Source organism: Larus michahellis, chromosome 3 (assembly GCF_964199755.1).
Source record: "Larus michahellis chromosome 3, bLarMic1.1, whole genome shotgun sequence".
Classification (NCBI taxonomy): domain Eukaryota; kingdom Metazoa; phylum Chordata; class Aves; order Charadriiformes; family Laridae; genus Larus; species Larus michahellis.
In genome coordinates, this window is record NC_133898.1 from 75700104 (window position 1) to 75716549 (window position 16446).

The 16446-nt window shown below is 36.2% G+C and overlaps 1 protein-coding gene across 4 annotated transcripts in view; it reads left to right on the top strand.

Moving 5' to 3' along the window:
- TBC1D32 (TBC1 domain family member 32) overlaps positions 1-16446 on the top strand; it is an 87850-nt gene that overhangs the window by 45282 nt on the left and 26122 nt on the right. For all 4 annotated transcript variants that reach the window (XM_074580853.1, XM_074580854.1, XM_074580856.1 and 1 more), the window contains 4 exons: positions 719-841; positions 2475-2583; positions 3390-3483; positions 11830-11955. In XM_074580853.1, coding sequence (XP_074436954.1) covers positions 719-841; positions 2475-2583; positions 3390-3483; positions 11830-11955 — 452 coding nt within the window. The remainder of the gene's footprint in view (positions 1-718; positions 842-2474; positions 2584-3389; positions 3484-11829; positions 11956-16446) is intronic.

Here is a 16446-nt window from a genome sequence, read left to right on the forward strand (position 1 = left end):
GACTTGGATTGCTCTACGTCAGATTTACATGAAATATATTGAAGTACTTTCACTGTTAATGTGCTATGAAGTTATAAAAGAAAATTGTGTGTAATGTGTTGTTGTGTGCTCTTGTGATTATTAATTTCGTCTACCATTGCTCTGTGTTTCTCTGAAATAAAAGAGAAAACACATCAGATTTGTTGTTTTTGTTAACATTAAATCTTTTATTGCTTTCGAACCGTGCTATATTTGATTATACAGAAATGCTTAAAAGCCTGTTTTCTAAAGGAATTTTTTTTTTTTATCTCACTCCCTCCCCCCCTTCGGACAACCTCATTCGGAGGTGCCTTACCAGCCTATTACCGTATAATTTCTTCACATTTTCCATGGAATGCTGTGTTAAGTCTGTGTCACTTTTGTTATTCTGTGATACAAACTCAAAAGCAGACTGAGCTGACCAGTGAATATTTTCTCTGGTTGTCCAGTGCACACAAAAAATCTGTTGTGAACCATTCCCTATTTGCTCCAGGCTGTGCCACTTGAGTGGCTAAAAAGGATATAAAAGAGTGTTCCTGACCCAGTTGTGTCTGGGTATTTTTCAGACACTTCAAGTTTTTTGGTTTTGGGGTTTTTTTTCTTTCCATTTTGAGATCTCATAAACATGTTCGCTCTTCTCTTATTCTGCGTTACTGAGTTCCTGACTGATGTGCTATCATTTCAATGTGTCCTTCTGCAGGTTGTTAAATGTGCTGTGCTGTGAGCTTAATACCCTTTTACTCTTGGAGACTCAGTATAAAGTGTCACAAGTTTTACTAACTGCTCAGGAGGAAAATGTCACAGAAACTTCAGAAGGACCAGGGTAAGAAGTAACTGATGTAAATGTTAACTATCAAACTTTTCTCCTGAGAACAAATAAATGAACACCTTAGTGGCTTTAAATATGCAAATGCTCTCACCGAAGTTGGGTTCTAATGTGCATAAGTGTACCTACATGCAGGTTCATCATCAATATTTTTCTTATTTTTATTTGCATTACTCTTACATTATTTCTTTTAAAAAGTGCAAAATTTGTGGGTGTAAATCATAGAATCATAGAATTGCTAGGGTTGGAAGGGACCTTAAAGATCATCTAGTTCCAACCCCCCCTGCCATGGGCAGGGACACCTCCCACTAGATCAGGCTGCTCAAAGCCCTATCCAGCCTGGCCTTAAAAACTTCCAGGGATGGGGCTTCCACCACCGCTCTGGGCAACCTGTTCCAGTGTCTCACCACCCTCATGGTGAAGAACTTCTTCCTAACGTCCAGTCTGAATCGTCCCATCTCTAGTTTTAATCCATTCCCTCTAGTCCTACCATTACCCGACATCCTAAAAAGTCTCTCACCAGCTTTCTTGTAGGCCCCCTTATGGTACTGGTAGGCCTCTATAAGGTCTCCCCGGAGCCGCCTTTTCTCCAGACTGAACAACCCCAACTCTCTCAGTCTGTCCTCATAGGAGAGGTGCTCCAGCCCTCTGATCATCCTTGTGGCCCTTCTCTGGACACGTTCCAGCACGTCCATATCTTTCTTGTAGTAGGGGCCTTTTTATTTTTGTTTTATATTATTGTTTTATGTTACGTGTATAATTTAATATTAGGGTATTGTTTTAATGTTTATGGTTTAAAGGCATCATCAGTACATTCTTTTTTTGGATTTTGTTTCTTTTTATTTATAACTTAGTGGACTCCAGCTTCTGTGACATTCCGTTGCTGACTTTTAAATAAAATTGCACAATGCATTGTTTCAAAAAGAAAAGTGTATTTTGGGGAGAGTCACAGACGTTTTGTCCTTTCTCTCAGCATGCTGAATTTTAAGAACTTTCCTCTTACTCTTTGCTCTATGGGGCCAGTACAGAATTTAAATCAAACAGCGTGGGTGGAATCTCAGCAGATACAGATGTTATATACCATTTGAGGATGAAAAATACTGTTTCCTTAAGAAGGAAAAAATTGTAAGAAACTTGGTGTCTAAAAACTGGTTTTTATTCTTTTTAAATAATTTTATACCTTGGGCTACACAGTGGCGTCAGTCAGCAAGTTGACTGTGTGTTAAGTTATGAATAACTCTGCTTATTTGCGGCAGCAGAAATTTGCTGGTAGGCAAATAAGGAGCAAATTTTGTTGGTCCATTAACTGTCTCTGCCCTCATTACTGAGCATGTGGATATAACAAAGCCCGTGAAGTTTTCTACTTTTTTTTGTGTCCCCTAAATGTTCATATGTTTCCAATCAGCAATGGGTAAGGAAGTTCAGAGTTAAGATAATCCGTGCAGACATCTCAAAATACTTCATGTTTCTGTTTATTTCCTTATGCCTGTGTGTTTTCCAGATTGCGTTTTAACTCCGGTATGTCTCTCAAGGTATTCTTGCTCAATAAAGTTTGCTGAATTAAACAATGAATAAATCCAAGTGATTCTGATTTTTGGAGTTTTTTGGATTTTGTTTCTTTTTTCTCCAGAGATTTTATAATTGATGGTCTATCAGTGGAGAGAAACCATGTTCTTGTAAGGATAAATCTGATTGGAGGACCACAGGAAAGGATTTTGCCTTTGAGAGTACTAGATAAGGTTAGAATCTAAAGTTTAACAGTTTCTCTTTCCGTAACTCCTGCCTTCATTAATTGAACATTTTTGCTGATAATTCAGCACATACAAAATTATTTAATATTAAGAAATACCAGCCTACCTTTAGCTTTATAAAGGGCTAAAATTTTAATTAGTGATACACTGAAAAAATACATTGTTTCCACTATCTGGGGATTGACATGTTCGTAAGACATATTGCGTTCAAATTAAATGTTTATATTGCTTCATTTTGAATGTTACTTTTCCTACTATAAAAGTGAATGCAATTTGTCTTTTTTTTACTTTTCTATTTCTGTGTTTTCTTTTTTCCATACTTAGGTTTTCATCTGCAGTATCCAATACCTGGAGCTTTCATCGATGTTCTAACAATACACTGTTTGTTAAGCAGCTCCTTTAAATGTTCTGCTTCTCAGTGGCTGTCAGTCTCATAAAGATGAAATGCAAATTACTGTCAGCACAGTGAGACAGCTAGATCAATGTATAAAATTTGAAATACAGTTTTATGTGGTTTTTTTAATTATTTTTATAAAGTCTGCATTTTCCTTTTTGGTTGAAAAAACCTGTAAAATCAAAACTGTTAGTGGTACATACTTGAAAAAATTCTGGCTCAAATGCTTTTTGGATTTTGTATGCTTTAACTATTTTTTTTTTTTTTTAGTTATGGAATATCTCATCGCGAATTGTAGTATCAAGCATAATTTTGGTGCACAGACAATAAACCTGTGTGTTATCGAGCAAATGCTATTAATTCTTCTCCTAAATTAATTTCTTTCTGGTCCTGTTTCTAGGGTAGTGATCCATATCCTTGGCCAATGTTTTCATCATTCCCTTTGCCAAAGTGCTATCTTGCAGAAATTCCTAGGAAATCTGAATTCAGACAAGGTACATACAAAACATACAAGCAGTGTATATGTCAAACAAGCATCCCTGTTGATTTTTTATTTTTTTTTCCTTCCTCCCTGTCCCCGTCTCCCCCGTCCCTCCGCCCCCACCCCCCATCCTCCAGATTATAATCTCATAAGTATTTAAGGATTTTTTTTTTATTGTTGGCTGGATTTGTAGCTAAATAAATTGGTTTGGTTGTGCTTGTCTGCCTTTGTGCAACTGTCAATCTGCAAAGCTCTGTTTAGTAAACTAATTCTTATGCAAACTTCAAGATTAACCTTTTGGCTTGTCTCAGGTGGGTGACTCATGAGATGCATTTATATCATCTCTCTAGTAACTGAAGGAAGACAGTATGGTTAAGCTACAAATCTTTTGTACGCTATTTTCGTGATTCAGATCCCTGTGTTTACAAAGCTTGGTGGTGTGTGAAATAGACACTGTTTAGGATAGTTGGTTTCCGCATTGAACATCAATTTGGAATGTGGGCAGACTGAAGAATCCTTTGAAGAACTATCTAGGCAAAGCAGTTTAATTCATACAGAAAAAACGTTTTAAGGTTTTAATTTGCATAGACAATGCAAAAGAATCTGATGAATGGTTTATAGTAAATAAATCGTTCTTTGTATTTGTTCATGTTCAACAATACATGTTCATGCTCATGTATTGTTGAGATGTACTTATTAGAAATTATTTGTGAATTTCCTTCGCAGATGTAGATTTTTCAAAAGTGACAGAAATTCTTCATTAGCTGTAGAATACAAAATAATCAGTTTGTAAATACCTAGGAAAAAAATACAAAAAGGTGATTTCCTTTTCTGACAAAGGGAAAGGCCAGGTAGGTATAAGAGAAGGGAGTTTTCTCTATCTTAACTGTTACAGGCTTCCCAAGGCAATTTTCATAAGACAGCAATCAAATCACTGTAAAGTGGGTGCCCAGTTGTTTTAACTATGTCTTCAAGGAGGCAGGTAGCATTGCTCTTGGATTGGAAAAGCATATTTTACTGTAACCCATGGAACCTACCTGTTCTCTTGTTTAGAGCAATTCTGGCGCTCATCATTGACCAGTGGGATAATAGAATAGAGATTGTAGTTGTGACTTTTGTGGATGACAACCAGCTAGGGAAGCTTGGGTAAAACTTTTTGGCTAACAGTAAATTTGCTGAAATGAACTTTCAAAGGTTTGCAAATGTGCTAGAAGGAGTATTGAATATTTTAAATCAAAATGTCACTTTTTATGTTAAAGGTAACTGAAGAAAAAGACTATATAACTGAAAAATGAACAGAACGTTTAGTTTTATAGTAAAAAAAAATAATTTTGTTTGCTGTTTGAAAATGAAGGAAAACAAAGCATTGAAAGTGTTCTATTTCAGTTCTCATTTAAAAAAAATAATATTCTTCCACCAAACACTGAATAGCTGATTTGCCAGATTGAAGCTTTCAGGATGCCTAAGTTATTTTGAAAGAAAGTATCGGAATAAGTAGATCAGAAATGAAAAGAATGAAATTCATAAATTGCTGTTTCCAATGCTTTGGAAAAAAACAAATCAAAGAGCATGAGTAGAAGATGGGGAATATCTGAACTGTATTCTTCAGCACTACAGTATGGTGGTGGTAGGAGTGCTCTTTTGCAAGAGAGGTTAAAAATATGATTGTGAGAAAGATCTGTGAGTTACATTTGTAGAAGACAGATGATCTTTGTTAGTTGAAGGTGGTGAGTTCTTGGATGGAGTACCACTAGCACGGGCACTGCAGTCTAAGGAAAATAGATACATTTGAGGGATTCTAGAGTACAGATACATATCATGACTTTGAAATGTGATATGTGAGTATAGTTTGAAATAATTAGAACTGGCTGATGCTGAAAAGACAGAGTTCATGCAAGTCTCTTAGTATGTTTAAAACAATTATAAGGAGGACAGGTTGGTTGTTTTCTATGTCTCTGTGCAAAAAAAAAGGAATAGTTGGCTTACTTGGCAGTAAAGATTTGTTGCAAATTAATAAAAAACATTCTAGTAGGATACATCTGGGAGTCGTGAAATCATCATTGGAGGTTTTAAGAACAACTTCTTTGATGTGAATATTCAGAATTCATGTTGTGTGTTACTTACACAACTTGCTCACAGGTTTTAAAAACAGTTTAGGCAAATACTTGCTAAATTTTAATTCTGCTCCACTGCACGAGACGGACAGGGTTCACACAGACTTCTGAATGGCAAGAGTTCTGCAGCCATGCAAACACTTGTACATCATATGAGTGAGAATGCATGACTGCTTTGTTGTATAGAAGATCGAAGGCCAGCAGAATGTTTCTGCGATTCCCTGAAGCTGTCTGTGTTCACATTTCATGCTGTGGAGTTTCATTATATAACCTGTGTGGTATCATTCCTGTCTGCTTTTTGGGGTGTTTCTATTATATGAATAATTAAGACTACTAGATTCTTAGTACTGTTAAAGAATGTACAGTCTCTTTGGATGGAAACGCTGTAACTCTAGGTTTTATTCTGTCTGTCCTGACCTCTTATTTACCTCCTCTCTTGTTACCCAGGTGATGTGGATACCTGAAGCTTATGTTTTCTTTCTCCCTTGAAAATTGGTCCTGTGTCCATCATATAATTGTGATGTCAGCTGTAAAAACATCTGAGTTGGTTTTTAGTTTTTGGGTTTTTTTGTTGGTGGTGTGTGTTTTTTTTTTTTTAATGTAACTATAATACAGATATTGAGATGGCTGGGAGGGGAGGAAAAAAAAAAGGGGTTACAGATGTGCACTCAGATATGATATTGCTGTCTCTGAAGATGTTTCTCTTCTGACCCTGCCTTCAGGTGGAGTTGAAGGACAGATGCAATAACAGAACCTTTGTTTCCCAGGGGTGTCTCTCAACTAATGGAAGTTGCCTTTCTGAGCGCAAGCTGAAATTACTCTGAATATTTTGGAACTAGCGTGACTGTTGCTTACTGAAAAGATTATGTACTACTGAGGTCAGGGAGTAGGAAGCTTCATTTCTACAGCCCTGGATGTCATGTAGCCTGTGACTGTATCTAGTGTAGTGGAAACCATAGATAAAGTAGCATATCGGGGTGGTCACTGAAAAGGGCTTATTCGCAGTGAGTTTTCTTGAAGAAAACATGCAGCAGTGGCACATTTTTCGTTGTTCAGTTTGCGGGGGGGAAAGGGAGGAGGACTAATTAGCTCTGAGAAAAAGCAGAGCAGTGCTAACTCTGCAGAACATCTGGAACATGTGTTTCCCAGCACCAAGGCATGAAGACTGCATCTTGGAGAACTTTTTTTTTTAACACTTGCTATTATTCTGTGCTGATGTAGTGCTCGCAGACACTGGCAACTAGATATTTTGCTTCACTCGATTGAAAATGAAGCTATCATAATTTCTGCTGGTAAAATTAGTAACTATCCTGGAGTAGTGGAGTAATTCCTCCATTTCATGATGACACTTTGAATGGGTAGACTCACCCAAGAAATATATTTGTATCTGAGGAAAATCTGTAGTGCTTTACTCTTTACAAATATCTGCCCTGGTTTTGCAGATGTTAGGCATTTGCCTGTATAGTATATGTGGCTGTAGGAAAGGATATAAGGAAAAAACCCCACCTTGCTTGGTTGTGTATTAATATGCATCAATTATTTCAGGAAGTATTTAGAGTTGGAAAACTATTGGATAGCAGTATATTAATGGTTCGCTTCTGTCAAAGATAACTTGTAGTGAAGCTTCAAATGATTAATGCGGATCATTATTTACATGTGGAAATTCATTATGCCATTTCCACCTGTTTACACTGCAGCAAGATACCCTGTTGCTTATCTTTTGTCTTAATTCTTCAATTATTATTGCAGTAAGATAATTTGAGGAAGAACTATTAAGTGGTTTTCAAAGAGTGATATAGTCCTTTTTTATTCAGGATACAACTATTAGTGATTTTTTTACTTGTAATGTTAACTACATTGTAGGTTATTAAAAGTTAAACTTTTTCAAACTGTATTAAATTGTAATATTCACTCTTCTATTTGCACAGAAGATCTGTTTTCCTTTTCATCTCGTAGCTCTGCAGTTACGACAGTTGGTGATGAGTGTGACTGAAGAATAGTGTCCTTAATTGTCCTGCAATGACGCATTCACTGCTTATCATTTCGATATACATAGGCAACTCATTATTCACTAATCTTACTCTCTTCCTGACTCGTACAGTCCAGAATTGCTACCAAAAAACGTGTGTGATAATGTTCTTAAAGTCTTTTGATGTTTTATCTCAGTCACTGTTCTCTGAGTTCTTTGCTTTGTACTCTTTAACTTGAGTGGGAACATGCTGCCATGTTTCTGTTTGCCTTTTCTTTTTATAAATCAGATTTCTTTTCAGCCATTTCTTTCACAGCAATACTGTGAAAGCCCACCCTCAGTAACAGGCAATATGCATAGCCTGGGACTGTGGGACGGTTGGAGTTCCAGCTACTTGGTAATACGTTTGGGCAAGTTATAGTTGCCTACTAACCTGTGAAAGTGAGCTGGCATTTATTTGATATCATGAGTTTTTTGGAAGCAATTGTCATTCAAAAAAATCCCCAAGGTTTTCTTTTTCTGGTACTGTAATGACCTGCTGGAGGAAGTGATAGTCCATGTTTAATGTCAAGCTGTTAAGAGAGGCAAGTGGTTTAGCTGAAAGAAAATAAGATGCGGTAAGTTGCCACGATATGCTATCAGTTACAGTATGTAATGGATGTATTACATACCTGGTTATGCTATAGTATCTTGGTTGCATGGAACTTAAGCTTGTTTCTCTGTCGTTTGAACATTCCTGTGTGCGCTCTGAGGATCCTAAGTCTTGTATCCTCCTTGAGTTCTTGTTTCGGTAGGTTGCTTGCCTGTCGCTATTCTAACAACAGAACGCATTATCTGCGTTAGTTATATTTGGTACATATTTCAAGTTGCTTAAGTTCCTTGTTTTTTTTTTTTTTTTAAAATACTACCTTCCCAGAGGAACCTTAAGGCAAATACAATGGTCCATGGTCTTTAGCAAAAAGACTAATACTGTAATTTTTATTTCCTTATTTTATTGTTGGAGGATAAATTAACATTATAAATGGTTACATGTTTAAACAGTACAATTTTGGATGCATCGACACTGTGAGATACTAGCATGTGTGCATTTCAGCAATCACAAAATAAAGATTTAATTTTGTAAAACCTGCAGGACAGGAAGAATATTAGAGAGAGAAAGTGTGCAAAGAAAAATAGGGGTCAAATCAAGAAGGCAGAAGGAGGCAGCAGAGGTGGATGGGAAGGGATATTGAAATCCTGTTTTCCTGCAATTATTGGAGGATCTTTTTTTAGTAGTTTCATTTCCTTCAGAGGAATCAAAATTTCACCCTAGTCTCTGATAAGTTGAATGATTAAATCTCAGCTTGTAGTCTCTGATCCTCATCTGCCAAACTGAATTACTACAATCCTTTAGGAAGTAAAATAACTATTTACCTTGTAGAGGAGTGTTGCTTTGCAGTTCTAAGATTTCCTTCAGTCTTCACCTGTTATAGCAGCAAAAGGCAAATAAAAATCTAGAAATCCTACTGGTAATACTCTAAGAGTAAATCCTTCTTCACATTAAATTTTCATACTCATGTAATCTGTTCTAAGCATCAGTGCATGTTATTTGGAAAGATACTAACTGAGGACGTATTCCTTTGTTATCCTCAAATAACTTTCAGATTAATTAATTTGGAGTCATTATTAGTGATAATAATTAAGTTGCTATAATAAGGTTCTTTTGAAATACTACGTATTGTCTAATAAATTCCAATGACAGACAATTTACTGATTATAAATCATTAAGCTCTTTAGATCAGTTTAAAATAAATTATGTGCAATATTGTAGTTCTGTTGAAAATATTCTCATCATCTTAAAAAGATAATTTGAAAATAGTATTTTGTTTGTGGAAACAATTAAGTTTTATTGGAAAACTGAAATACTATAAAGAGGTAAAACTAACAGCAAATATTCTAGATAGCCATAGACTGGCTCAAACAATCATTGAATCTTTAATCAAAAGTCACCTTTCATGACAGAATTCATTTCTATAGCATCCAAAATGTAGAAACAGAACAAAGGAGAGCTTGCAAGGCATGAAGAACCGTCATCACCTTAGTGAACAGTTAGTAGTAGTGTTAGACTATGATCCTTTCTTAATGATGGGAACTGCATGGTCCCACAGCAAAGGGATTGCACACAACTGGAGTGGGTACACGTGCATTTACCTTATTAGAGATACCACCTTTATTTTTTCCTTCAAGTTGACCAGAAAATATTTCATAGCAGCATCAACTACCTTGGGAACCAAGTTGCCCAAGGAGAGGCAGTCTAATTGGTTGTTTCCATTTTGCAGGGGTCAGTATTTTCTGTTAGAAAACAGAGTTGGATCAGTTTTGTATTACATAAAATTACTTTATAAAATTACTCGGCATTTGAGCTTGAAATTTGTTCTGCCTTCAGAAAAATAGAATTTGAATAGTCAGCCTTCTCCAACATATTAGCATTTTTTAACAAATGTTGCATATGGGAAGAAATTATTTCCTCTTTGATTTGCCAAAGCATATGTATGCGTTATTTTAATGGCTACCTTGCATATATTATTCAGTGTGCTATGTCATCGTGCATCATGGTAGCTTGCTAATATTTATTGTTCAGTATGAATTCCAAGATTGACATTTTGGTTGCAGAAGACATTTGATTTAAAGAAAAAGTTCTTAAGGCTTTAAGTATAGACATCACATTGCTGAAAGCCAACAACATTTTCATGTATGATTACGCATGCTGGTTCTACATTTGTTGCTATGGTTCTTCTGTTTTCAAGCCTCTGTAAGACTCATCTAGTTGTGAAATTTACTGCCTCAGTCTGTGATATTTTATTCCAGAAAATTGGTAAAATATGTGTAATTTCCTCTAATTTAATAGAAAATAGAGGGAAAAAAAATCACTTTTAAGCAAGTCAGAAGAGAACGTACTTACTGTCCTTTTGTCATTGCATCAATGGCAACTTTAATTTTGAAGGCATGTCTCCCTATTGTCAAGAGAGAATGTGTCTTTAATGACAAGGTAAGAGTAACAGCAAGGAGCAATCTTTGAATTTCTTTCTTTGTGTTTAAAAGGAGTCTTTCATAAAAATCTCTTTGTAAACTGTTCCACAAATTTGTTTTATAAGCAAGCTGGACATATAATGAAAACTGTTATCTGATATATTTGTGCCTCATATATAAAAATTGTACCAATAGACTGTGTTTGAATAGTGCTCAAGTAAAAAGTCAAGCATTCAGAAGTTCGAAAATGCCTGAATTGTATTGTTGCAGCCTCTGACAGCACCAACAAGCAGCCTGTGGCCCTGGGCTGGAGCATCTTGGGTGCACCCAGATTCTTAAGAAAACTCAATTTAAAATTCTAACTTTCTCTAAATATTAATAGAAAACTTGCAAGGTGACATTTCAGCGACAGCAAAAGTATGCTTTTAGTGTAACCTTTTGTCCTGATTTTAAGTCTTTGTGCTAAAGTTGGGAAACACTGGAGATTATCAGCAAAGCTAATATAAGAATTCTCAAAGAATGGGCAGCCCAATGTATTTTCGCAACATTTACGTGATAGGTATGCCTAGCAACCTGAAGGCATACACATATATGCCATAGTATCTGCCTATAGTAGAAGCATCTGAAGGAAGAAAGAAGCTGAAATTTTCTATGGAACACCGTTATTTCATGTTCTACAAAACAGTGCTGCTACCTCACGGTTTTATTATTAAACCAATGATATTTGGTTGAGGATCTTTGCCTGTCTTCCACTTTAGATTCTCAGTGGTGAAAACACATGGAAATACCAAACTGCTTTCTTTAAAATGTCTTTCCAATTCTTGTAATTTCAGGACACAGGAGTAATAACTTTAGAGGAGTTATAAAATGTGCCTCAGTGATGTCTTAAGTGTTCAAAACCCAGCAGTGACTAGAATGAATACATCTGTTCTGTGTAAAGCAGAATGTTGTCAGCTTTAGGACTGCTGGTTTAATTGTCGTAGGATAAGGGATGTTTATTTACTCTTTTCTTCCTAAGGTATGAGGTCTGTCAAAAATACTGGGCAATGACAGGGCTCTCAGCTGGGTCTGACTTCCCTGTTCTTCATTGAAATGGTTTCTAGTTTCTGAATGCATCTACTTCTTTCTACAGTACTCTCTAACTAATAGCTTCTTCTTACTTATGAACTAAGTCTAAAAGAAAGAAAAAATAAAAATAATAAAAAAAAAAATCAAAAAGATCCAAGATTATCATCATAGAATAAGACTCTTTTTTCATTTCTTCTAGATAAAGATCTTGACAAGCTCTTATCACTCTTAAAAAGTCCAGAGAAGCAAACTGGGTGGAGAGAAAGTTGTAGAAAACAGTTCTGCAAAGTCATGAAAGCCAGACCGGATATCATCAGTGGAACAAGTGAGTATGATTTACGAGTTTAACAAAGCAAGCAACAGAATGCCACTTGTAAGTGGTCATTCTTTAAAGTTTCATTGAGGATTCCATTATCTAAACAAGTAGTCAATAATTTTGTGTTGATTATGAAAACTATTTCAGCGGGATTTTCCTGAGGAAACAAGGTTTATGCCTTATGTCCTATTTTTCTCTCTTTATGGACATTATCCCTTTGTGTTGGCTGTTTTCAGTGAACTTTGACACAGAAAGAGCTCAAATATAAGTCTTTGTTTCAGACCTCTAAAGGGTGCATTACTCAGATGCTGAGAAAATGGAAAAGAGAGCCTGAGAGAAACCAAACGTTTCCCAGAGATCTGATGGTGAATGACTTTAAGATGGGTTTGGAAATTATTTTAATGGCCAATTACGGTAAAAATTTTCAGAATTAAGCCGTACGAAACATCAAAGAACCCACTCATTCAGGTTTTTCTTCATTTTCATATGTATTTTCTAGTGAAGGGTGTGCTCATGCAGGAGCATTGGTATAGATCTGTTAAAACAATAAAACCAGCCAAAACAAAACCAGTCATCACCCATATGACACAAATTATTAGAAAGGACACGTAATAATTCACTTGTAATATAGAAACTTGTGTAGCAATAAAGAAGCTGGGTGTTTTCAGGAATTGCTGACTTCCATTTCTGTAAGAATTCTGATTATGGTGAGATGGTCAGTACATAGTCTAACTTTTTGTTTACATATGACAAAAGTTTTCCCTTCAAATTCTTTAGGTAAGCAGTTGATAAAACTGGCAGTGAAGACAGATGAAGTGTCTTCTATATGGGATCAAAGTAACCCAGCATTTGTGTTTTCATAGGAGACCTGAATTTTATGATAAATTATAAAGCAATATAAAAGTTACCCTGTATAGAAGTCATTTTTACAGGGACTGATTAAATATTAAAACAGTTAATAAGAAATCTGTTTTTTGTTAATGTGGTTAAGGTCAATAATTATTGAATGTTTCTAAATACTGAGCTTTCTGTTCTTATTACTTGTTTGAAACAAGCTTGAGTCTGTAGTCTTAGGTGACTGTAAATTAGTCAGCTTTCACCTTCTGCTTGGAAGAATGTGTGTATAGACAGAATACATATGTATTTGTGTGTAATGCATATATGCATTTACAATATACATTATACTGTACACAAATGCATGTATTCAGGCAGCTTTGTGAAACAGATGAACAAACAGATTCATAACCATTCAGGAACAACTGAAAGTATTTTATATGAGCTTCTGCTAGTATAAGAAAAACAAATTGAAGAGTAGCAATAAAAAAACCCCTAGATGTTTCTAGCAAACTTGTATGTTAACTTTTCTTGTATGACTCTGACCTAGTAGTTCAGTGAGTTTTTTTGATGTTATATATTGTGAAGCAGAAATAATTTAATCTTTGTAAAATCAATTTTATTTGAATGCATCGTATTTTCCTGACTGATCTCTTCTTGGATTATATGAAATTTTTGTTAAAAATTTTTAGTCTGTCTTCTTGTATCTAAAAGGAATTATTTGTTGGAAAAAAAAAAACAAACCAAACAAAAACCAGAACATAGATTTAAAGCAGGTGGCTTACAAAGAAGAAGAAAAGTCTTTCCTTTTGTGCTTTGTAGTTATCCATACACAGCCTCAAAGCCTGTGTACATCATTTTCTGTAACTTTGTTGCACGTACCAGAAGCTAGAATGAGGAATTAAAGAGAGTCATTAAGATTTGTTAACCCAAAGCAAAAAATTATGCTTGCTTTTGGATAACTGTTTCCAGCTGACATGGAACTGTGAGCAAAAGTCAGCAAGAAAATATCTGTGGAATTGTTGTTAAGCCTCACAGGGACTTCTGCAAGTGCTTTCACAAACCACACAGAAAAGTAAAGTATGAAAATAGAAACAGAATGAAATGCTAATAAAAACGCTTTACGAAAGGATAGTAGTATTATAAACTCAGTATAAGTACTGGTAATTTAGGGTGGATGCAAAGTGGTTTAAATGTTGTGTATTTACTTGGAGATATTCCAGAAGCAGCAAAATATCTGCTAGCTGTGTGGTTTGAGACAACATCATGTTCATTGAAAGTATTTTATGAGGGACAGCTGTGCTGCTATGTATCTTTTGCAGCATGTGAAGTTCTCCCAAATTTCAGAGCAATGAGTGGCTTCAGTCCAGATCCCAAGAAATCAAAACTTTCTCTTTAGTTACAGATGGAGCAAACTGAAGGATTCCAGAACAAAGATACATACTTATGCTTCCTGTACTGGGCCCTTTCTAAGGGAGACTAACAGTAGTTGAACCAGAACATAATCAGTAAAGACAACATAGGATTCAATGACTGTATAGTGTAGCATGTATTGATTTTTAAAATATTTTGTGATCTGGTGTCAGGATTACCACATGCTGAATCTATAGAACATGCTTGAATTCCATCAGAAAATTCTTGAGCAAAGCGTATAGTATCAATATCTCTAATTCAGTCTTCTGGTGTTGATTGCCTCACATTGACTTGGTTTTTGTGTTTTGGTAACAATGTTTTTGTGTTATGGTAGCGCATTACTTCTGGAATGTCCATCTTCATCCCTAGATTGGCGTTTTCACCTCTGACTGTAGCTTTTAAGTAATTTCTGTGATCAAACATCAAGATCCAGTTTTGAATGGCTTTATTGAACCACAAAAGGAGATACAAACCTTCCTCAAGCTTGTATGTCTTTCAGTGTGGCAGGACTGAAAGCGTGGGATTTTTTTTGGTCATCTGAAAGCAAATTGTATTCTAGACAACTGGCTTCTACATTCTGTTATTCTAAGCACCATAAGCTAAGACAACGGCATTCTTCCAGTCATTTCACTTCCATCACTTACAGTCATCTTCCAGCGGCACCTTCTTTAAAGGTGCCACAGATTTGTGGATGCTAGGGATATAGCTGCTTGTTGTGGAGTGGCTTTGCATATGTCTGGGTCACTTAGATCAGCTAGAGAAGCATGGATAGAGGCCTTGGTCAGGTTAAGTCTTGGCCTCTTTTGGACTGCTCCTTGCAATACTTGTGGCCTCCCTGAAGCGTCTTTAGCTCGTCTAAATAAGAGCTTTCTATGTATTGGCATCCAAGATTTGGCAGGAAAAGAAACAGGCAAAACAACTCCTCTGAGAAATAGCTTAGATTTATGTAGAAAATTAGTCTGTGTGAATCTAGGCTTAGTATATTGCATATCCAAATTGTTTATGTGATTGGGAGTTATTTTTTTTGAACCCGTATCTCGGCTTGACTATTTCATCCATGCCTTCTTCAATTGTCTCCCCCTTCTTGTTCTTCAGGTATGGCAGAAGGGATTTCTGGTGTTTTCAACCTCAGCAACTCCTTTTTCATCTGTTCCCAGTTAGTGTTGTATCAGCAGCTGACCTCTTTCCTGTCTGGGCAGATTCAACATCCTTAATTCTCTCCTCTCTTGGGAGGGAGAGATAAGAGAAATTAATAAGAGAATAAGAGAAATTAAGGGTGTTGCAGAGATCATATAATTACATGCTAACATTCTTCCCTTCATAATGAGAGCTATTCAGTCCCCAAATCCTAATCATTCTCCTCAAGCTTTATATCCATATGTGGGTATGGATAGGGATAGTAAACTCAGCTAAAATTACTTGCTCCATGGAGTCATGCAGAGTTTCCATGCAATATCTCCATCAGGAATCCAGACGTAGATCACCAGTATTCTTTAGGGCCTAATTTACCTCCAAACTGTTTGTTCTTAAAAAAAACACAACCAAACAAAAAAAAACATGTGGGAGGCATATTTCTTTTTTAAGGTAATTTTCATCTTGAGGAAGTTGTTCTTCTAGTCTCATCAACTATTAATGACTTCAAAGATACAAAAAACATAGCAGCTCTTGAAATTGCATATGAGATCTTACTGGAAAACACAGGATTTGTCTTCATTTTTTACAAGTTAAATGGTTGATGAAAGCAGAGTGGTTGTGATCAACACCGTGTTCTGGAATCCATTAATGCTTTGTGAACTCTGCATCATCTGGGGTAGCTCTGCCAAAACATGCTGATGAAAAATACTATGATCCTTTGAGACAGCGTCATTGTTTGTGACATTTTCACCTCAGTCTTCACCGTCAAGGGCTCCAACCACACCACCCAAATTGCAGAATGCAAAGGCAGGGTCTATGAAAATGAAGAACTGCCCACTGTAGGAGAAGATCAGGTTCGGGACCATCTGAGGAACCTGAAGGTGCATAAGTCCATGGGACCAGATGAAATCCATCCATGGGTCCTGAAGGAGCTGGCAGATGTAGTCGCCAAGCCAGTTTCCATTATATTTGAAAAGTCACGGCCGTCTGGTGAAGTTCCTGCTGATTGGAAAAGGGGAAACATAACCCCCATTTTCAAAAAGGGAAAAAAGGATGACCCAGGGAACTACAGACTGGTCAGTCTCACCTCTGTGCCTGGCAAGATCATGGAGCAGATCC